We start from the raw sequence: 24,293 nt of genomic DNA on the forward strand, positions 1-24,293 counted from the left end.
CTACTGCATGTAAATACCAAGACACTAGTGGGTCAGAGGCTTTGGGAATAATACTCTACACTTCAGTAGCGATCTTCCTATAACGATCTCAAAGCACTTTATACAGGTGGATAAAAATCTCCATGTTACATGTGGAGAAACTCAGGCACAGAGAGGCTAACTGACTTGCCTAACATCTAATAGTGGCTCAGTAGCAAAATTAGGAATAGAATGCAGGTCTCCAATATACCAATCTGCCTTTCTTTCTTAAAGTTCCCCCGTGACAGTTAGAATCTTTTAGTATGTTATTATTTGAGCTTTTCCATTTTACATATTTTATATAAGGAACGATCCCATTTTGGGCCAAATCTTCAGCTGATCTTCTGTCCAGCTTCCTCTTGCGTGTGCATATGCAAAAACTGCACACTCACATCTATTCACCCACACTTTGCAGGTACAAAAACCTGCATGGACATCTTGAAATGTTTAACACCTATAGAATGTGCACCCGCAAACTTCATTAAGTTGAATGGGTTTTTCAGGGGTAAATTTTAACCCTTGTGCATGCAGAGGTGTTCAAAGATGTAGGTAAGCATTTGCACCTGAAACATGCAGCTATGTGTGTGAGTGTGTGTGTGTGTGTGCGTGCACTCACAATTTTGTATGTACGCATGTAGAGACTGAGGGCTGAAAAATCAGGTGCTTTATATCAATGAATTCTGCTACGAATCTCATTCTAGGAAACCTGGCAGTAGCAAAAGCAGATGAAGTAGTTGGGTTACTTTTGAAATGCACTTTAATAGAAATTGTTACATGCTGGCCAATTTATATTCACGCACTTCATTAACAAAATGGTTAATCACGTTCAGCAGCTACAATTGATACCTACACGCAGTGGTGACAAGTTAATGTCAGAGTTACTTTGTATTATACCAAAATGGAATGGTCTAAACCAATCAGAGGGCTGCATGGTTACCGACTCTCTGATGGACATCATAGTTTTCGGTACTCAGACACTATGCAAATCCCTGCACTTTCATTGGCTACTGCCCTTAGAACTCACCATCCACAGGCCCACAACAAACATAGCTGCCACAACTTCTTGTTTCATCCAGCTAACAGAAGACGAAAAACCCAATTACATCACGAAAACATCTAATTGTTAGACATTTCAGTATAATAACCGCAGCGCAAGGTGCTTCCTCGTGACCCAATAACAACTGTCTTCTGGGCTAACAAGCCACCTTTGACCTTGGAGTTACTCAGCTCACAATAGAGTTATTACCTCATAAATAGGAAGTACCTTCATATTATTCTCTATTCATGTTATTTCACGGTATCACAGTAATTCTTCTGGAAGAAACAGTAACGATTATTGGTTATCTATGAGAATAAGCAATGTAACATTTTCGTTTAGGACTATAAATGTTATTTGAGAAGTAACTTTACCATAGCAATTATGGACATTTACCCATAACACATCGGCTAATTCTCTCCAGGTTTACCTGGTATTATACTAGCTACCACTAGTCCCTCTCGATGTTTTAACTACAGTACTTTTTGTGATGGAAGGATATAAGTCAAAACTCGAGTTCTAACGGTGCATCATTATGATTATTTCTCTACCTCTGTAAGTGCACAGGGCTGCACAGTAAGAGAAAGTGGACAAGTAATGAACTGGTCTCCGACTTTGAAAGGCTGCCTAGAACAACCGGTTAAGAATTTATTTTCCTCTTTCATGAAAAATGTCAATGAAAATAATTTTTTTTAAATTTTCTTTGACATTTTTCTTCGAAAAATGGGATTTTGTAAAAGATACTTTTTTCATCAACCAAAAATGGAAAAAAAAAATTTAAATTTTTTTTTGTTTCATTTTGTCAAAAAGCCAAGTTTTACCCTAAATAAACGTTAAAATGAGTTTCTTTGCAGCAACTGTTTTGTCTAGGAACAACATAGGACATCAGGTGGTTCGCTTTGACAGCTATGGCAATTTCTGCAGTATCTTTGGGAGCTCTCACTTTATTAAATTTATGTATCACAGTGGGCCAGGAATTGTCTGTAACTCCATGGGGGATGGGAACCACAGACCCCAGGAACTAAGAACACTGTGGGGTGATTAGGCACATTCACTCAGGGCATAACGCCTCCACAGAGGTACCATATAAGGAGAGGCTTATATATACTGGTTCAAACTGGATTCTCCAGAGACCAACAAAGAAAGGACTTTGGACAAATAGCTGAGTTTAAACTGACTCAGGTCCATCTTTCTGATCCACCAAACAGATAGGACCTTCTGCCTAAGGAGGGCCCCAGTCTTTCCTGGGAGAGGCTGGAAGATTTTGGCCTACTGAGGCCCCATAAGACTGATGGGTGACCTCTGGGAAGCTTTTAGCAGGTGTATAGGCACTCTTATTGTTGCTATTATGTTTTCTCTGTAACGCTTTCATCTTAAAAAGAAATTTGCTTGCTCAGACCAGGTCTACACTACAAACTTATATCAGAATAACTATGGCGCTCAGGGGTGTGAAAAATCCACATGCCTGAGTGACACAGTTCTACCGATCTCACCACCGGTGTAGACAGAGCTATGTCGACAGGAGAGTTAGCTACCACCTACTGGGGAGGTGGATTAACTATGCAGATGGGAGAAGTTCTCCTGTCGGCGTAGTAGTGTCTTCACCAATGCACTATAGCAGCGCAGGAATGAGTGATGGGAACAAGCTGGCTGTGACATTCGGGTTAAACAAAGGGGGTGGGAGGCCATGCCAGAGAAAATTAGAGCCTAGATATGGAGAGAAGCTGATTTATGGGGAACCTTCATGGTGGGAGAAGGGAAAAACATGGATTCTATTGTGGGAGAATGCATCACCGGAAGAAATGTCGGGCCAGAAAGAAACCAGGAACAGTTCTAACCTATTGAAAATTAATTCAGTGATAGAAACAAATGGCCTTTTTTGAAAATAAATGGATCTTTCAGTGCTGTCTGATGGCATCATTTACTTTGGTGATTGGAACAATCAGTATTCTGCACTACGGAGAAAGACTCACCACACAAGTACACTATCAAGGCACATTCAAGCTGAGGTATGTATGAATGGATTGCCTGCTTAAAGTTAGAGCCTGGGAAAAAATGTGGTAGCTTCACCAATACAGGGGCACAACATTTGGGGGTTTTTTTTTGTTTTTTTTTTTAAAACAGACCACCAAGCTATTCTTAGGAGAGCTTCAAATCCCCCAGGCAACCAATGTTACCTTTTTGTAGATCTAATTAAATTATATGGGCTGAATGCAATTTGTTCTGGGTTCTCATGGCTTCCCTTTGCAATAAACTGTTGAATACACACCTCTGTGCATGGGAAATGTGTGCCTTTAAGAGCTCAAATTATTTCACAGCTCAGACTATTAGTTCATGGACAGAGGTAATTTCTTTGCAGGGCTTGATTTTACTGGGCAACCTTGTGTTTATGTAGACTCACCTTGTTACCAAAAGCTTAGTGTGGCTAAAGCAACTCCTCTTTCTGGCTTGGAGGTTAAGCAGAAATGTAGCCCCATTTTTCTTTGGTGGTCTATTTGTCCCACAAAGAATAAATTCCCTGAGAACAGGAGAAGAGCATGGAGGTGGAGGGGAGGGAAGCTGTAAGGTTTAAATGGAAGAAAATCTCTCTCTCTCTCTCTCTAGATCTAATGCCCAGTGAGTATAGCACAAAGCCAGTGTCTGGCTGCAAGAGCAAAGAGGCTTCTGACACCAGTGTAACCTTGTATGAGTCATTTGACCTTCTTGTGCCTCAGTCCATCTGGCTGGAAATGAGGTAGCAATGCAGGACCAGATGTTGCACGTAAGCCAAGCATTCCAAAAAGTCAGTCACTTACAAAAATCAGACGTTAGACCACGTTGTTGGGGCTGGCATCAGGCAAATAAAAACAAAACGCTCATGTGCATGCTTGGGAGGTGCTGAGCGCCCTCAACCCGCTTTGACTTCAAACAGCAGTGAAGGTGCTTAGCACCTCGCAGGATGAGACCTCTCTAGATAATCATTGCTTTGCACAAAAACCTCTAGGGGCCAAACCTTGCTCTCACTGAAGTCCCATCACTACAGGATCAGGCCTGTAGAGACCAGCTATCAAAGATGTTGTTTATGCAGCAATGAGCTTCAGAAAGAAAGATCGTCAATCCAAAGCTGTGGATTTCAGGTGCTCGTTTTCAAAACTGGAAATATGCTGATCATGATGACAGCACCTCTGCTAATGGTCACTTCCTGTACATTAACAATACAGTCTATTCTGGACCAATGCCTCCTGCCCCTCTCCCTTGTTTGGGTCAGCGATAATTAAACTAACTGTAAGTAATGAGAAAACAGGCAAGTAATCACATATAACTGGCTGGGATGAAACACAATAAGGAATATTAATAAATGAAACAGCATTTAATTACACTAATTTGCTCCTGCTGCCATCTGAATGGGTTTCACAGATAGGCCAATTACTGGTGGATTATGAGCTTTTTCCAGAGAACATATCATTACTTAGCAAATAAAGTCTGAATGTTTCAGACTAGAAGGTATATAACACACACACGCATGGCCATATGTGCAATTATTGATATCTGCATGCACACACACACAGATACCTGCACACACATAACACACCCCTACCCCTTGCATACTCACACACTCCTTTTGTAGGCTTCCTGTGCAAACCAAAAATGTGGAAAGAAACAATCCCCAAAGGAGTAACTGCTAGCGGAAATGTCAATCTGCCATGTTTACATAAGTTTTGATGACTCTGGGAACAGACTGTTCAGCTCCGGTTGAAATTAGCTGTGATGAAGAGTAAAGTTTTTTTGTACCAGTTTGCTATTTTCAACAAACAAACAAAAAACCCCATCCACTTCACCAGGCAACTGTATACCATGTTACTCAGGCAGGTTCCATTTACAAAAAAAATTCCCTCCTAGGGAGCTAATATCTCCTAGATCAAGCACTTGCAATTAGCTCCAGGTCTGTTTGTTAAAGCTTAGTTTCAGAAGGCTGGGGGAGAAGTTGCAGGAAGTCAGGAAAATGGTCTCTGGACTTTTTACAGAGTATTAGCTAAGGAACGGTGTGTCAGTCTCAGATTTAATTTAGAGGGGCAAAAAATCACTCTCTGAATAATAAACTGTTCGTGTCAAACGAGAGAATGAACACATAACCATCTTCCAATAAAGGGCCGATAGCAAAGAAATTTCAGTTTCAGCTAAACTCATCAAAGCAAATAGATTTTTCACTGTAACCTCTTCGTAGTATCAGCAACTGCTGGTAAAAATGATATTGGTTCATGTTTCCTTCACCAGCAATAGCTTGTGATTTCCCGCAACTCTGTTAGCTGGGGATCCACACTTCGAATATGTACATAGCCATTTATACCCTGAGTGCCAAAGGAGTCTAAAGAACACTGCCTCTCACATCATCAGCCCACCCTGAAACCTTATTTGCTTTGGGATCACATCTGTTTAGACTCAGTTTAATTCCCATGCAAGACAATGATGGGAAATTTCAGCTGTGCCCATTTTCGGGTTAAGAGCACCCCACTGAAGAGAGCTGATTCAGTGCCGCAGTCTGTAGAAGGGGGTACAATGACCCCATGTCATACAAACATACAGACATCGTGGTAAGCAGCAGGGATAGAACCCAGGAACATTGGACCCCAATACAAAAAAAAGCTCAGGTCTCTACCACTTGAGATAAAGGAGACTTTCTGTTAGCTGTCAGCAGGAGTAAGGCTCTCATTTAGAACTGGTTGGCAAGTGTCCTCCTCAGCAAATTTCAACTAAAAGGGAAAAAAAGTAGCCACACTACATCTCCCATGATGCACCACTCTCTACCCTCTTCCTGAGCCTCTGTAGTGCATCAAGGAAACTAAAGTCCACTGCGGAGCATGCCCTGTTAAGAAGAATGGAGGAGGCATGAGGCAGCCAAACTACAACTCCCATGAGGCACTCCAGTATTGTCTCCAAATCAAAATATGCTGGGTGTTGGTGTTGAAAATGTTGGATTTTTGAGCATGAAGTGTTTGGACGAAGAGTTTCCATGGCAAGCATACACATTTTACGAAAAATGTCATTGAGTCAAAACCAGTTTAGATAGAAAATTTTCAATCTGCCCCACCCAGTAGAGGGAGACAGAGCTGTACCACCCTTAGCCACTACATTACAAGCATCATTTATCACCTGTCCTGTTGGATACCAAAGGTAGTGTTGTTTAGAAGGTGCATTTGGGAGGGAAAGGGAGCTGTGGGAGATGGGTCAATGGCGGGACTAGTTAGCCTGTTGGCGCATCCGCAAATTCCCCCGATGACAACTGGAAACCAGCATTTGAAGAAGACACACTGCAGGACGGACAAAAAATTATCCCAAAACGGGCATGACCATCCTCTGGCAAAGCAGCTGCCAGCACTATGCAGGAGCGCCACCAACTGGCCTCTGCTGACAGCTCACCTGCAGCGGCAACCAGCTCTCATTACAGCTGGGCGATTCAAATGTTCATTTATACGCAAGGAGAAAGGATGGCCTTGTGGTTAAGGTACTGGGCTGGAGAGGCATGTTCAGTTCTTGGCTCTGCTAGAGGCTTCCTGTACATAGTGTCTCCATGCCTCAGTTTCCTCATCTGCAGCATGGGTATGATAAAAGTCTCTCTCTCTAACTGTGTGTTGATATGGAACCTAGCGCAGCAGAGGCTCCAGTCTCAATTGGGGTATCTCAAGGCTGTGGTAACACCATAATAAAGAAAAATCAAAAGGGAAAGCCCTAAATATGACTGAACGCTAAACCAAGAGCCTCAACGTGAATTAATGGAGAAAGAACCTACAAGCATGAGAGCAGCTCTTTGAACCCAGCTGTAACTTCAAGCGCAAGGTGTTCACAGAACAACAGATTTCTGGCTGAATGATTTCGAATCCAAGAGCCTATTTGCTCATTTTAAAGGTCACATAGCCGTGTTACTGCCAATTTCGTGGCATCCCAGCTACATCAAACTGTGTAAGAGTAACTGCCATGGCAACATGTGCTAAGCCTTGAGCTGTCAAAAGATCTGGATCAAGAATAATACCAGATTGCACATATAGAGCATGTTTCAGCTGGGGATCTCAAAGCATTTTAAATCAAGAAAGCTCCGTGATAACCCTGTGAGGCTGGTAAATGTTATTAATTGTATTCATTTTACAGATGGGGGACTGAGGTACAGAGACGTGAAGTCACGTGTGTGCATCAGTGGCACAGCTGAAATCAATACTCCAGAGTCCGTCTGGCCAAGTGGGTAGAGCATTGGATTGACATTAAGAAGACCTGGGTTCTATTCCTGGCTTTGCCACTTCTCTGTTGGGTGATCTTGACCAAGTTACCTCCCAGCTCTGGGCCTCAGTTTCCCCATCTGTAAAATGGCACTAATGATGCTGAGCTCCTTGAAATCTACTGGGGAAAAGCTCCATAGAAGAACTAGATCTTGTTACTGGCACTCCTCTGCCCCAACCATTAGGCTGAACTCCCATCCTGTTAATGTCAAAACTTGCCAGGAACGGGCTAGATAGCTCAGGAGTGAATGATGCAGCCTTTCATCTTTAGTTAAATGATCTGAATGCAAACTCAGGACAGTGCAGTGAAATGAGCTATCTCATTTCAGTTCCTAGGACAGGAATTCACATCCCTGCTGGTTATCTGACGGCATTCACAGCATAGAGGGTAAGGAGTGACTGGATCATGGAGACTGCCCTAGTCTCCTGTCCCTACATCCAGCTCCCTGCAACCAAGTCTTGCTTTAAAGCACATAGGCGTGGCAGGAAAGTCTGCCTTGCTGGTGTCATGCTGCTCCGATTCCCTGGAGAGCCAAGGGATTTCTGTCTCCAAGTGATGCCCATCTGGCAGTTGCTATAATTTAATATCTTGCAGCCCATTTGTTGCACAATGATCTAGAGCTGCAAGGATGGATGGAGGGATGATGCAGTGGGTGAGAATGCGCACTGCCATGCACAGACCCGGGTTGGGAGCAGCCTGGGGGACGTCACTCCTTGGTCGGACCTGCGCTGGAAGCAGGGGAAGGGCAGAGTGCAGCATGCATTGGGCTCTTGCATCCCCTAGTGGCCGGTTACCGGCTTGGAAAAGGAGGAAGAGGCTTGCCCTTCCAGCTACAGTTTAATTGCACTGCTCTGAGCTATGAGGGAGGAAGTATCCCTGCACAGAGCCCCAAGTGGCTACAAAAGCCTTCTGCTCAGCGGGCAGGAAGGCTTCAATTTCAAGTCACTGCCTGAGAAACAGACAGCTCCCTAGGAGTGGGCAGCAGGAAGATACTGGTAAGTGGGGCTGAGTAAGCACTTTGGAGGGATAATGGGGCACAGAGATTTTCACCTCTGGGTCATTAGTCTGAGATGAGTCAAGTTGCTACCAACTGAGGGCTGTTTGGTGTAATGGGCTCGGTGGGTCTCAGCCCAGTTCCCGGGGGATGGGCAACCACATCACAAAAGCCACCAGCCCAACTGGCAGCGTCATGGAGATGGAACGACCTCCTCCCTGCCAGTGGTCAGGCTGGAGGTGCAGGAAAGTCAGGGAAGCCGAGGGTGGGGAGGTGTCATGAGCATTAGCCCTGTTCTGTGGGATACCACGTCTGTCTCTGGGATGGCACTCAGCACCTCCCACCAGTGCTGTGGCCTCATGATGTTTACTAGAAAAAGAAATATTAAAAGAGAGCGAGAATTGCCTACAGTGTCCCCTTCATCTGGAAAGAGATCAGGTCACCCCATAGAGCCAGCAGTACTTCCAGGGCTTCAGACACAGGGTTGGAGAAAATGAGCAAACTAAACTCCTGGCGAAGGTGCAATTTCCTATACAAACCGACTGGATCTCTTCTCTGCTGAGTGGGGCTTTCCTGGGGTCATTATTCAAAGTCCCCCACTTTCCTGTTGTTCTACTGCTTTCCACGCCAGCAGTCTTCATAGCCTCACTCACAGCTCAGAGCAAAAATTCCCTCAGCACAGCAGAGCTCGGTCTGTTGCACAGTGGAGCAAAACCCACTGTGAGACTCTTCCCTCCACTCCAATCTCCATGGCTCCTAGCCAATGTATTCACACTACCTGCGGCAGGAGTATCTAGGTTAAACACTCGGGTAAAGAGCTGCACAAGGGATGCCATCTGCCGCACGCAACAACCAATATATTCTGGCATGTGTTCTTGAGCCCCATCTCCTGGCACCTTGTTGATCCATTGCCTATTTATATTCTATACAGACACAGAGCACTCTTGCAACAATTTGGATGCTATCTCTATCTCTGCAGTTACAAGGCTTCTGCCAGCCATGCCCCTTCATTCAGTTGTTCACCTGAGTACCGATGGATTTACAGCTTAACATCCGTGCTACGCTAATGCCTGAAGAATTTTTATGTTATGGTCTGTTTCACTCTAGAAATTTCAGAGAAAGAGAGAAATGAGGAAAAGCCAGAAAGAAGAAAAATGCTTCTCGGTTTGATAGCACCTTCCATCGGAGGCTTGCAAATCACTGTGCAAGCCTTAATGAATTAAGCTGTACAGCCCCTTTTGGTATTTACAGGACTCAATTTCCTTAGCATGGGAAATGCCATGATAAATTTAACAGTTGCAAAGGAGATATGTCCTGGTTTTAATGATCACTACTGTAGGAAAGTAGCATTATCACCATTTTATGGATGAGGAAACCAAGGTAGGATAAGTTAAGTGACTTGACAACGGTTATTTAAAGAATCTGTCGGAACTGGCAACAGAGTTCTCATCTCCCGATGTACAGCCTTGAGCTGTAACTATAAGGCCAGGCCTCTCTCCAGTGACCAAAGAGCAGAAAACTACATCTGCTGGAATTATGGTCCCCATTTTCTAAGTTACAGTGTCCAGATGTACATGGTCCTGACTGCATGCACACTGCACCTGAGGCCTGCTCACAAATTGAGTGTAAGTGCACAGGTTAAGTTTGGAATTTTGGAAGCGTTTGTACAATACACTAGCTCACTCCATGTCGTGATGTCTCCCTCTACTGCCCATGTCCAGCAGCTACAACAGCCTGCTCCTTGCTGCCTGCTAAAGGAGTGGGTAGGGTTTTGTGCATTCAGCACTGAAGATCCTGGTGCAATCGTCGCTGATGACCATGCTCTATATGTACGCAGCCAGGCTTCATCACACGTGCACTTTTGAAGACACGGATCCTTACATTTGTATCCATTTCTTTGTAACAAAATAATGTCCTGATTCTTCCAGTGAAAACCTTCCACTGCACCAGCAGGGATTCAAAAAATATAATTTCTTTAGCATTCGATGGCGTCCCCTACCAGATTGTTCCAATGGGGGACAGGGCGGGGGGGTGGTAGCTACTTAGCGATATTGCTGCCACATGATACTAAGGGACAGAGCTAGAATTCAGCTAGGGAAGAAGCGAAAGTCGTTTATGAAAAAAACCCTAAACCAGGAATAGGTCATGGTTATGCCTCTTCTCTGGCCCCCAGCACCATAGCATCTGGGCTAGCACCTCACTCCCTGGCAGAGGCTAGTGCCACTGGGGAAAGTAGGGCCCCAATTCAGCAAAGCATGTAAAGCACCAGCTTGACTTTCCGCACACACCTCGTTGCTGAGAGGCCAGCACTGCAGAGTTTACAGAATGCTGATTATGTCCAGCCCTCCGCATGGGGTGAGGTGCGTGGGAGAATTCTTGCACTCTCCCCTCTTGCACACCCATGCTGGGTCAAGCTGAGATAAGCCCCAAGAGTAGCTCTGCAGAGAGTGCAGATACTTAATCTATCCGTTCTGCTGGCAGATTTCGTTCCAAGCACATGCACTTTTCCTTGGCATCCTCCAGGATAATGCATACAGTTTGCTGTCCAGTGGTAACACAGATGCCCCAGAAATATATTACTGACTTTCTCAGAGTACAAGAACCAGGAAGTTACTGGCTGTCTGAGCTTTGTGGTCACAGCTCTGGAGGCTGCAATCTTCTGGCCTTTTGAGACTAACGCTCCTGTATGTCTCCTGCTCACCAAGCCCAGGTGGATCTCCAATATAATTTCATGGAGAAGTCAGGATTTCTGGAGACTAGGAGCAAATCCAAGGTGCTGCAGATGACAGCACAGCACTTGAATAGAAGCATGTACATCTCCATGGCATAGACAGTCCAACAATGCGGGCAGCAAGATCCTGCTGAGCTGCCAGAAGTTATGGCAGACTGAAAGTGAAACCCTGGATGCAGGAGCATTAGCTAGCCTCCCACTCAGCAGATTAAATTGCGGCCAGATCGTACACTCTGCAAACCTTTGATCTTTGATAATCCATCTGCCGAACGCCAAGACAGGGCTCAGATACTGAGATTCTGAGGCCTTAAACTCTCTGAAGACAAACAGACTGTGATTGGCATTCGTGCTCCTTTGGGGAGCAGATCTTGCATTTCTAGAGATTAAATTCCCGCTTGGGCAGTATCCACAGAGAGATCTGGATTTATTATCTCCAAAAGACAGGAGGAAAGTGACTCAATTGGGCAGAGAGTTTTACTTCCAGGACCCTGAATCAGAGATCGGGGCAAAGTAACTCTTTAAAGAAAAACATTTGTTCCTCATTTAATGGAAAGGGCTGTTAAAAAGAGGGGGGGGAAAGCAACCCAACACTTAAATAATTACACTGCAAGGAGCTGTGCTTGCTACACAGGAAACCTCACACTCTCTCCTATCTTTTCCTGTTAGTCTTAATCCGATGAAACACCTGGGAAACCAAGGTGAATCGCTTTGACCCTTGTGACAGTTAAGGCAGACAAGGATGTGGCATAGCAAAAAGAATACATCTGCGCATTCTCTAACGAAGAGGCAAACTCTCCAAGGCCGGGCTCTCACACGTCTCCCTTATTTTGCACTTAGATTTGATTAAAGTTTGCTATCATGAATACACCTTAACACCAGTGACATACAAGCATATGATTGATGCAAACATGAAATCCCGTGTGCTCACAATGCGCCTGTTTCACTCAACCTCCTAATTACCTTACACACTCTCCCCGGGTTACAAAGAAAGACATAAACAGATTAAATAAATTAGGCCAATTAAAGGTTCCCTAATGGAATGAAATGCTTCAGACAAGCTTGAGAGAGAAAAGGGGGCAGGAAGACGAGAAAGACGAGGCAATGTCAGGCAAATTACATAGAGCTTGGAGAATACCTCCAAACATACAGATCCACAAATAAAAACACAAGCTCCCTTCAGTTGAGGTCACTTTCCTGATGTTTGCTCTTCGTGAACATGCTGGTGAACTTGATGTTTATAAAAACGGCACATTTTAAGTTAATACTGGGGAGAGTATTTGTAGAAAGCAGATGTCGAATTCATGAACGCAAATATTTGCATTGGAAACCCAATCATTAATCTGTGGAATTCGTGGCCACAAGATCTCAAAGAGTTTAGCAAGATTCACAAGGGGACTGAAACCTGAGTGCATCCACAATATCAGACAGGACAAACCAATTTTCTCTATAAAAAGCCTCAGATATTTCTCGATACAAGTTCTCCGACCCAGCATTCTGGTTTTGCTTTCAATGCTCTCTCTTTTGTGACAGGTCATTTTCAAATAAACCAAGCATCTCATTGCTTCAGTCCAAAGAGAAACTGTTGTCCTCTTTTGCCTTTTCCCAACAACCACTTCAACCTTCTCTCATAGATCAATGGATTCTAAGGCCAGAATAGACCATTATGATCATCCAGTCCGAACGCCTGCATAACACAGTCCCTGGAATTTCACTCCATCATTTCTGCATCACGTCCATAACGTCAGCTTGAGCTAAAGCATCTCTCTTTTGATTTACTGATTGCCACAAGGTCCTTGTACAGTTACTTGTCTTAAGTGGAAAGTCAAGTTTCTTGGTCATGGTCATTAAATTGCACCAGGCTTGCAACTGAACCAGAGTTATGACCAGACAGACAACATGGTAGAGTCCAGCATCATCTTTCTTACCAAAAGGCTGGAGGAATTTCTCCTTTGTAGAATTGCAACATGCTATTATGGGGCCTTTTGATGGACAAACGTGCTCTATAGCAGGCTCAAGGAGCTAACACAGGACCTGATTCAAATTCTGATGAAGCCAATGGAAGTCTTTCTATTGACTTCAGTGGGCTTTGGATCAGTCCTATTAATACCAGAGATTGATCCAAACCCAGGCCCTGGTCCAGAACACCATCAAACTTTGAGGAAGCCTGGAGTCAAAACGTGGGGGATTTAGGCTCATTGCTAGCAAACATCAGCATCTGTAATGATATTGCCACTGGCCCATAGACATGCCAGGGAGATAAAAACCCCAGCACAACTCTGCATGTCTACCCACCTTTGAAATAGGGAGATTCACTCTGCAGAATTTGCATGGCTGTTCATCAACAACAGTAAGGTCTGGCTTTCATCAGAATCCTTATGGGAAAGTCTAGAATTAGATAATGAGGATCTTTCTATAAGGCGTTTTTTTAACCATCGTATAGAATGTAATGGAGAATTCCTCCTCCTATAGAATTCCACAGGACGAGAAAAGCTAATGAAAGGATATTAAGTCTCTTTTAAATGCTATAGGTTTAATTTTTAAAAATCCCTATTAGTTTTCTACAGAACTCTGTTTGTCTCACCCCTATTAAATTCTAAAGGACAATTGTGGTTTGGTCCTAATGGATTCATATTGGTGCTAAGTAGAGGGTGAGATCTTTTTCCCTTGTCTCTCTAGCAGCGAAGGCCACTATGACATTTGCATTCAATACAGAGGCCACAAACCCTGCCCTGCACAAAGGCACAAAGGACCTGGATGGAACAGAACCACTGCAGCTCTGCGGGGAGAAGAACCTTTCTACTCTACAGCGCAGAGCTGTGTTCCCAGAGATGAGGTGGAGCTGGACTGAGGCAGAAGCAACAGATCACAAATCCATAGCTATGGAGATCCATCCACTATTCCATCCTTCCCCAAAATGGGATCATTGCAACCAGGGGATCTACGCCTGCCTTGAAGCTACAGCAGCATCCATGGGTCAACGTCACGGGAGCTCTGAGACTCTCGCCTTTAGAAAGTGTCTTGTAATATATCAATGGAAAACTAACATCACGTTGGCCACTAAAATCATTATGAAATGTACGTAACAGTGCTATATGTGACATTATGGATATTCTCTCTTTTGGGATCGGTAAACAAACCAAGGAAGCAAAAAAGGTTTTTTCCAGACAAAGGAGAATGGCCAACACCTCTTGGACTCAATGACAAATCAAGCCAGGCGTGCCAAGAACAATGGGCCATTCATTTGCATTGCAAAATCCCAGGAGACTGCAAAAATTAACATGGCGTCAGCTCCGTGGAGGACACAGAGAGCTGAGCACCCAGGACGGCTTCCTGGCTTTGAAACCAAAGATGAACTTTGAGGATATCAGGACCTTCAGAAAGACTTGGAGGTAACCATCACAGCGGGACGATGGGGTACCGTACCCTTCAAGCCTTTGAGAACTGGGTCCTCTTAGCCTGGAAGGCAAGAGTTGCAGCAGGGCAGACAGCTTGGGGAGGGAGGGGGACTCAGGACTGAAAGGGCTGTTGGTGTCGCCCTGCAAGGAGGAACCAGGCTGGTGGAGGCCAGGGTGAGGCCATTGTGCCACGAGCAGGCTGCTGGTGGCAGGGCTCGGAGCCAAAGCTGACACACCCCCTTACTGGTCTGGGTGAACCCCCAAAGCATCACCAGGGTATGTCCTCCTCTGGCACAGGTGATGACATGGACTCGGTATAGGAACTGGGAAATTTTTAACATGGCTGGATATGAAAATCAGTGTGTTGGGGGGAAAATAGCTCAGGATAACCATATTAGAGGAAATACATTTGATAATACTCTGTAGTCAGGGATTCTCAGCATCAGGTGATACAGGAACCCCCCTTGCTAGCATAGTGCCTGCCCTGAAACGATCCATCCAGGCCAGCACTTTTGAGAGCCAGAGGGGAAATCAGACCCAACTCTGCTTGGTTCCTTGGTGCCGCTCCAGGTTAAGAGGGTTATCTGAGCAAGGCGGTGGTAAGCATTCGCACTGGCAATACCTTTCTTATCCCGTGGATGCCGTCATCTGGAAGGCTGGTGTGGATGAGGCTGTGTACTTCTGTCAGCTCTGTGATGTCCACCAGGGGCAAGGGAACCTCTTCAGAGGGCGGGGACATGAGCGATTCCAGCTCATGAGAATCAGACTTGGTGCTGGGCCTGGGCGGTCCCTGCCTGCCCTGGTGATAGGATCTGTGATTCCCAGCTGCTTGAGAATCCAGCCCTGGCAGAGCATCCCTGCAGGGGATGGGAAAACAAACAAAGGTTTCCACCTCGGAGGGCAAAAAGCCCTGGACTCCCTTGTCCAGCCAATCAGGGCTCAAGGGGTGTCATCTCCCAACTTGTGAGCAGTGGCAGATGCTGGACCAAACTGCCCCTCTCCGCTTGGGTTGTTCTCAATAGGACTGGAAAGGCTCTGCTTTTGGCTACTCTGTTGGGTGTAGGGATCAGTGTTAAGGCCCCTGTGCTCATCACTTATTGCCAACACACCCTGAGCCCGGGCTCTGTAACAAGCACAGTGTACCGTTTCTACAAGCCGCCCCCTGTCCAGCAGATCACAATGGCTGGTCCTTAGTGCCCCATAACGGGAGCAAGAGACAAGGACAAGGATCTACCTCTCACTCATGCTTATCACACCCCACATGAAGCAGATAAGTTTCATCAGCCTCATTTTACAGGTGACAGAGGGAGGTTACGTGATGGGATGGGTTTGTGGCAGAGCCTGGATGAGACTTCGGGAGCTCCTAGGTCCCAGCCCTGTGCTCAATCCACCTGCTCACAATGCCTCTCTCTAAAACTATGGCTTACATCAAAAGTTGGGCTTCAAATGATTTCCTTTGTAAGCACTTACAGGGCAGGTTCTGACACCTAGGTCAGATCAATGGGACTCAGCCAATATACCCCAAATGAGGATCTGGTCCCGATCACACCAACCCACTCCATTACATCAGGAAGAAAGGGAACCCTCTAACAGTCTTCCCTGCTGGAAGCTCACAAAGCAGTTCAGTGCATGTTTACAACTATCAGCCAGGCACCCAAACGCAGCAGAGCCGTGTTGTGCATACACAGAGATGAAGAAAGGATAATGTTCTTTGATAGGGTAATTAGCATTCTATTTTGGTGCAAAAACAATTACTCTAACAATGCAGATTAAAGAAAAGCTACTGCAGCAGCATACAAACCAGCAAACCAGACTGCATTCATTAAAGAGCGCTCCTTAGCGGGCACGCCCCTCAAAGCAACATGACAGAGAAGGAATTTTATATTGAAAGACATGGATTATTTTTATGGCCTGCATCTTTAACTGCCTTAAATTCAATTGTTCTACAACAGAGCACATCTTAATGTGGGAAAGAATTTGACAGGGCTTTTTGCGCTGCTCCAAATCGGTGCTCTGCTCTGCTCGCTGTCCGGATAATGCAATGCATACCTCTGCTTGCTGCTGCGGAAACTGGCACACATACAGAAGAGTATACAGAGGAGACCTAAGCAGAGTCCCACGATGATCCCGGTGACCGAGCGGATATCCAGAACATCTAGTAGGCGAAGGACAGAGTCGAGTCAGCGTCTCAAGCCCTACCGGGAAGAGGACGCAGAGCGTCCGGTGCATTCAGAAAACCACCGATTTCGGGTGCGTGGATATAAAATGGGCCCGAGGCACCAATTACTGATCCAGAGCTAGTGTTCCCTAAAGCCCAGGGGAAGTGGGACGAGTGGCCCCAAGTTGGACCCATATCTCAGACACACACACACAAAGAGATATGCACACAACACACTATCATAAGAAGTACTTGGCAATGACCGTTGAAGCAGATAAAAGCAAACTGGTATCTGTCGAAGATTCAGCTGCCTTAATGCTACATGAACTAATCTGACGGCTGCAAGGTGGGCAATTAGAGCCAAATCCTTGCCCCGAGATATGGATAGGCAGCTGCCACAGACGTCAGCAAGAGCTGCGCACACGCTGAATTTGGCTCGATCCCCAGCACTGTTTAAGCATGTTCACGATCTGTGTATCACGCGGCGGGATCAAGAAGTTTCATGCATTCGCTGGCACACAAAACTAAACAACACTACTAACTACGGGCAATTATGGAGCGTGACTCAATGCTCGGAGTGACTTCTCGAGACCAGGGCATGCTTCCTGGGGTAGTAAAAGCTGGAATACCTGACCGCTTCTCGCGAAGGGTGTGCACGTCCTTTACGTTCGAGTACGGGCCGGATCCTACAATGGTCTTTGCTCCCATCTTGAAGTAATACCTGGTGTCGCTCTCCAAGCCATGCACCTCAGTGCTGAAAGTATTTCCTGTTCAAAAGCAAGTGAGAAGGTTTAATGTTTACGGTTTAGATGCTATCTGGGGGGTTGCAAAACTTTGTTTCATTCTCCGAGCTAGCAGAGTCTGCGAGCAGTATAACGTAAAGAGGTGTCTTTCGTACCCCAGGACGTTTATGGCTTAGCTAACTAATATGCTCACTAGCAGCCTGACCCTGCATGTGTGAAACTTTACTCACGTGAGTAATCTCACTAAAGCCTCTCCTGCAGCTAAACTGCCTCGTGCTCCTAAATTCTGGGCTGGACGCAGGATTGGAATTCTCTGGCCTGTAATATGCAGGAGGTCGATCAGCTGGTCCCTTCAGGCCTGAAAATCTTGACATTTATGTCATTCCTTGGCCATACCCCTAGACCACCGCCTCTGTGTTACCATGGATTGAGCCCAGTGAGCAATCCCATTGGAGCCAGTGAAAGGACTCTCATCAGTCAAGTTCTCTACATGCCGAGCTGTTGGCAGGATCTGGTCCCAATCCACTACGTGCTAGCTTTAATTCCTAATTAACATCCATTTTGAAATATTCAACCAGAAGCCTTTGCAGTCAGCTCCGTCCATCCCCAGAGATTTCTGACCCGTTCCGTTTTCACAGATTCATAGATTCCAAGGCCAAAAGGGATCACTGTGATCATCTAGTCTGACCTCCTGCATAGCACAGGCTGTAGGATTCCCTGAATTAACTCCTGTTTGAACCAGGGCACATCGTTAAAAAACTACCCGATCTAGTTTTACAAGCAGCCAGCGATCGAGAATGCACCACATCCCTTGGTAAGTTGTTCCAATGGTTAATTACCATCACGATGAAAAACGTGTGCCTTCTTTCCCATCTGAATTTGTTTCGCTTCAACTTCCAGCCATTGGATATTGTCCTGTCATCACATTTCTGTTCCCCAGGTAGGTACTCACCAACTGGGGTCAAGTCACCCCACAACCTTCTCTTTGTCAAGCTAAATAGATTGAGCTCCATGTGTCAAATCACTATAAGGCAGGTTTTCTAATCCTTTAATCAATCTTGTGGCTCTTCTCTGACCCTCTCCCATTTGTCAGAATCCAGAACGGGCCACAGTATTTCCAAAATGGTTGCACCAGTGCCACTATTGAGGTCATATCACCTCCCTATTCCTGCTGAGATTTCCCTCTTTCTGCATCCAAGAATCACATTAGCCCTTTTGGCCACTTTGTTCAGCTGATTATCCAAGTCCTTTCTAGAGTCACTGCTTCCCAGGCCTGAGTCCCCCATCCTGTAAGCAGGCTACATTCTTTGTGCCTAGATATCTAACTCTATGTTTGGTTGTACTGAAATGCATATTGTTTGCTTGCGCTCAGCTTACTGAGCAATCCAGATCACTCTATCTAGGACTTGTCCTCTTCCTTATTTACCCTTCCCCCAAGCTGTGTGTCATCTCTACACTTTGTCAGTAGTGATTTTATCTTATCTTCCAGGTCATTGATAAAATGTTAAATAGTGTAGGGCCAAGAACCGATCGCTGAAGGAATCCACTAGAAATACACCCGCTGGAAGCTGATTCCCTATTTGCAGTTACATTTTGAGACCTAGCGATTAGGCAGGTTTTAACCCATTTAATGTGTGCCCTGTTGATTTTGTATCCTTCCGTCTTCTCATTCAAAAGCTCAGTTTTCCTTCAGGGCAATGGGTGAAGAAACTGCAAGAAATGACATGGTGAGCTCTTAACTTCTTGCTGCGACTTACATGGAGCATTTCCGTTCACTGGCATGGGCTTCACCTCCCCAGCCAGCAGCTCTGCCCTGACATTGTTATCTATTGGATGAAAACCGCCACACATAGGAGTGACCTGGTTTTGCAGAGGGCCTCCTGGATGATCTCAGGTGGCCGATGTGCTCACAGCCTCTAGCTCACAGGGTCTAGTTTCTGAGCAGCCGCAAACATGCAGCATTGTCTTTCAACCACTGACCCACCCACTTTCCTCCTCTCTTATCTCTGAGCCACAGCCTTGACACTCGGTCAACAGAAAGTTCTTTTACTGCCTAGCGATAGCATCTTGTCTCTCTGCAGCCCCAATCCAAAGAGCACGCAAGAGCCTTGCTAATGAGGCAGCTGGCAAGAGAACCCACCTGCTTCCAAACACACCTCCTCTCCCACACGTCTCTTCTCAATGCTCATGCTCTGCTCTCAGCTGTGGGTCTCCTCCGCCACCTCTATTTCTAATTGTATTGCAGGCTAGCGCAGCCTTTCCTCAACATTATCTGTCCCCCAGCTCATTAGACTTCTGTTACCAGTGTTTCGAGGCTGGACAGCAGAGATGCATGACCCCTGTCAGAAAGCAGAGAGGGCCAGGGAAATGGGGGGATTCTGAACTGACATTTATTAGGATTGGCACATGTGCCCAACAAGGACTGAAGTCAACGCACCTCCGCTCTGGACCCAGCCCAATGGACACATTCCTGAGCTACTCCAGGTGCTCACCTTCTTTCCTCAGCAGAGTCCACATGTCATCGGGCTGCGTGTTGTTTGCATTATACAGGATGACATACTCCACGATGATGCCATTGGGTTCGACTGGAGGACACCAATGCACCTGCACGGCATATGGGTTGATCGGCTGCAGCCTGAGGTCGGATGGAGGCGTCGACGGCCCTGAAGAGACAAAGGATACAACGACTGCCCCAAAGGTGCAACAGGAACCAAAGGGGAAATGGTGAAAGCTCAGCTCTTTGGGCCACACCTCCAATTTGGTGCCCCCAAAAGTGGGCAGGTGCCAAAGCTGCATTTACAGTTGGGAGCTGGGTGACTGGATGCACACCGGAGTGATCTGCACATGGATGGATGCAAATGGTGCACAAACAGGGCTGCTCATTGTTGACTTTGGAGCTGAATGGAAGGGTGTGCTCTCTGCAGCACAAACAGTGGGGAGTTTGTCCATCCTGGCCAGCAAGCTAAGGAGTAGCAGGAAAACATGAGTGTAGCTGCACAGCTCAGGAGGAGATCCAACATTAAAATACACCAAAGCTTTTCTTATCCTCGGGCAAGGGATCCTCCGAACCCCCTGCCCCCTTCTGGTTTTTAATTCCCCTGCCTGCAAAGCTCTCTTACCACCACAGCTGGATGGGACCCACCCTCCAAAGTCGGTTAACTCCATGCCCAAAGCAGCCACTGGAGGTTGCTATTGGACAAGAGAGGTTATCCCCTGACTTACCAGAGCTAGCCATGTTCCCCAGGGCTCACAGCCTCTGCCAGCCCTAGGGCAGAATGGGAGGCTCAAATTCCTGCCACTGCCTCTACACAAACACGCTGGGCTCAACAACTCTCATTCTGACAACATCTGTCAGCCTTAGCCAGGACCCATTGCTCAAAGCAACCCCCAAGGCAGCCCAGGGCACCTCACTAGAAAGCAGGATTTCTTAGAGAAAATCCCCCCGCCCCAAGAAAACTCAAATCTGAAATAAACATAATTGTCCTGATTCATATCAATTGCTCTTCTTGAATTCTGCCTCCATTCCTCTGTGCTTACAAAGCCAAGTCCAATGGCAGCATCTCTTCAGTGGGCTTTGGAACGGTTCTTGGGCTTTCAAATGGCTCTCAGCCTCCACTGATGGAGAAGGGGACTGAGGGATGACAAGAGACAGCGAGACGGATTCCCAAGCATTTCAGCGTACAAGCACGTTACATCTTCTGAGTGAGTGCACAGAGAGAACAACAGAATTGGCAGCTGAAAACGGTCTTCAGAGATTTACGTCGTTGCTCCACAAGTGGGCAAGGCACATGAGGTGAGACTGGCCTTCCTCCAATCAGGGAGAGCTCCGTGAGTTTGGGGATTTATATTCACCACGGTGCGGTACTTACGGTCAGGAAGGGTGAACCTCTCCACCACACTGCCGAACGGTCCATCAATCCCAACTCCATTAGACTGGACTGCAAATTCATACTTGGTGTAGGGTTTCAATCCGCTGATGAGAATAGCTTCATCAGAACTGCCAAGGAACATAGACATGCAGGGCAGATTAACACAGGCTGGGGTCCCGTTGCTGGCCACCTCAGCAATTTACCAGGCGCCCATGGGCCAGAAAAGATGTGGGTGTAATGGAGTGGATCAAATTCTATCACAAGTCTCACTATCTTTCATATGTTTCTTAAAGTCCAAACTCCAGGAGGCATGGGATTACGTGAGAATCACAGCTGCCATTCAAATAAAAGTATGTTTCTAACCTTCATGGCAGTTCATTTATTTATGATTTTCTTGCAGAGAAAAGATTGAAAACGTGACCCCGCTAAAGCCTCAAAACCCAGAAGACGAATATACGAGCCACACCAAATTTATTATATATATATTTTTAAATGTCACGATTTTTAAACCAAAACCCCGTATTTTTTTAAATGTCACGATCTCTGAATATTTGGGGCTGACAATACTTCAACTGGCTTTATACTTAATATAAAGATGTGGAAACTACAGATCCCAGCATGCAGTGCAGGCTGGCCCCTACAAATCAAGATGGAAAAATGCCTGCTTTCTCCTAAGCTCCACCTCTGTGTTTCAGATACAGACCGTTCTCCGGGAGCCGCTTTTTGCCCAGCCCTGATTTAGAATTGAGCAAATGGATACAAGTCAGAGTCACATGCGTCCTGGACATACTAAACCACCCACCCACGAGGTTTCCCACGTTTCTCCCGTATGTTTGTTTTCTTTCCAACAAGGAAGCTGTTGTGTCACTCAGCCTGTTGCGCGACACACTTACCTTGTGTAGTAAGTGACAAGAGAGGCATTTTTCAGTCCCCAAGGGCTGAAACGCACGGTGTAATTGACGATCTTGACAGTCGTGAAGTCTGGTTTCTTCCACCTGAGCCAAATTGAGGTCGAACTGTTGGACTCTGCATAGACATGGGCTGGGGGCAGTGGGGGGCCCTTCTGAACTGGAGGGTCTATGGTACATGAAGGAAGAAGAAAGAAATACACACGTATAAGTGGCATGGGACAGAGAAGAGCAGTCATTGCTGATGAATCAAGAGGAGGATGGGCCTAGTGGTTAGAGCACTAGCCTGGGGAGACCTGGGCTCAGTTCTCTATTCTGCCACAGGCTTCCTATGTGACCTTGGGCAAGTCACTTAGTTACTCTCTGCCTCAATTCCCCATCTGGGCAATGGGGATAACTGTCCTGCCTCCCAGGATGTGCGAGGATAAATTAATTAAAGATTGCCAGGTACTCAGATACAATTGTACTGGGCAACATAATTACCACAATTTAGTCATGGAGGTCACGGAAGTCACAGAATCCGTGGCTTCCAGCGACCTCCATGACTTCAGCCTGCAGCAGTGGGGAACTGCAGGGTCCCACCCCTACCCCCGCCCACAGGGGTAGGGATCTGTAGTGTACTCCTGCTGCCTCTGGTGGCCCCTGGAGCTCCATGCCACCGCAGAGTGTTGGGGCACCCCACAGCTCCTGGCCCCTGTGGATGGCAGAGGAACACCCGAGCTCCCAGCCATTGTGGGCATAGGTGGCAGGGGAACCCCCAAGCTCCTGGCCACTGCAGCTGGTGGGGGACCCCCAGAGCTGCAGGCAGCAGGGGTACCCCGCAGCTCCCTGCTGCTGCAGGCGGTGGAGGCCCCGGCAGCTTCCAGCCATGGGCGGGGGGGACCATGAGCTCTGACACCCAATCCGTGTTGGGGGCCCTCGGAGTTCCTAGCCCCTGCGCAGACGCCCTGCTGCAGGTGGTGTGGGCACCCACAGATCCCCATTTTGTCTCAGATATTTTTAATAAAAGTCAGGGATAGGTCACGGCTTCCATGAATTTTTCTTTATTGCCCATGACCTGTCCGTGACTTTTACTAAAAATATCTGTGACAAAATCTTAGCCTTAACCATGAACAGATAGAATACATTTTGTGGATCACAATAATGGCCTAATTTCACCACCAAGGGAAACAAATAATGAAACTGACGCATATGTCTGTATTATTATTTATCTGTATTACCCACTTTTTGGTGGCTCTAAAAATTTGGATGGCCCTGCTCATTCTCCACTGTGAATGATTATGTTTGACACCAGTGCTAGATCATGACTGCTGTCTCTCTTTCATTCCTAAAAGTCTGCCTCCATATCTTTATCCCATACCTTAATCTTAGAACCATGGGCAGAGCAGAAGAGAGCAGAACATGTGGGCAGAAGCTCACAGGTAAAATAGCTAAGAAGTGCTCTATGAAGTCACAGGGGTATTGCTTACCTACTGCCGTCACTGGTACCTTTTCCGTTTTGCCCTTCCATACAGCCGCGTAGCCATCTTCATGCTTACTGAATGCCACCAGCTTCACCTCATAGAGTCTCCCCGGGGCTGGAAAAATGAACGACGTTTTTGGTTGCAAAAATCACTCAGCAGAAGTTAATCTTTGCCCAATCTCAACAGAGCTGCACTGGCTTAAAACCATTCAGATTCCACGTTCAGATATTAGTGAATTCATCAGTCTACAACCACCCTACAAAGTGTTATCATCCCCGTTTTATCGATGGGGAAACCAAGGCCAAGAGAGGCAAGGTGACTTGCTCAGGGTCACAGATTGAGTCAGTGCAGAGCCAATATAATAAGAACTCACGATTTCCTGACCCCCAATCCTGTGTGCCTGCCTCTATCACTGAAGGTAGCATCATGTTGCATTAAAGCTTCATCACGACATTCTCCCACAGTGCAAGATGACTGCATTTAAGAGGTCCCAGGAGTTGTTTGAGGAGCTATGAATATCCTGCAAGCATTGGAGCAGGATTATCTGGGAAAACCCAGATGGGTGGTAACCCAATGGCCTCTCCAAAGCTAGGTGACACATTAATACTCTTTGCTCCAATTGCTTTACCCAGTAATTTAGGGCTAGAGCCTCAGATTGATTGCTTAGATACTGCACTAACGAGCACTCTAAGAAATATCTTAGACCTTACTCCCTTTTGCTCCCATCCA

The 24,293-nt window shown here is 46.2% G+C and overlaps 1 protein-coding gene across 2 annotated transcripts in view; it reads right to left on the minus strand.

Moving 5' to 3' along the window:
- The window catches only part of IGDCC4 (immunoglobulin superfamily DCC subclass member 4), a 191,439-nt gene that overhangs the window by 20,221 nt on the left and 146,925 nt on the right, over window positions 1–24,293 (minus strand). For both annotated transcript variants that reach the window (XM_043493295.1, XM_038420543.2), the window contains exons 12-18: window positions 23,571–23,678; window positions 22,087–22,270; window positions 21,194–21,321; window positions 19,817–19,987; window positions 17,211–17,348; window positions 16,473–16,578; window positions 15,046–15,280 (exon numbers count right to left, since the gene is read on the minus strand). In XM_043493295.1, the coding sequence (XP_043349230.1) occupies window positions 15,046–15,280; window positions 16,473–16,578; window positions 17,211–17,348; window positions 19,817–19,987; window positions 21,194–21,321; window positions 22,087–22,270; window positions 23,571–23,678 (1,070 nt within the window). The remainder of the gene's footprint in view (window positions 1–15,045; window positions 15,281–16,472; window positions 16,579–17,210; window positions 17,349–19,816; window positions 19,988–21,193; window positions 21,322–22,086; window positions 22,271–23,570; window positions 23,679–24,293) is intronic.

This window comes from Dermochelys coriacea, chromosome 10, assembly GCF_009764565.3.
Source record: "Dermochelys coriacea isolate rDerCor1 chromosome 10, rDerCor1.pri.v4, whole genome shotgun sequence".
Taxonomy (NCBI): domain Eukaryota; kingdom Metazoa; phylum Chordata; order Testudines; family Dermochelyidae; genus Dermochelys; species Dermochelys coriacea.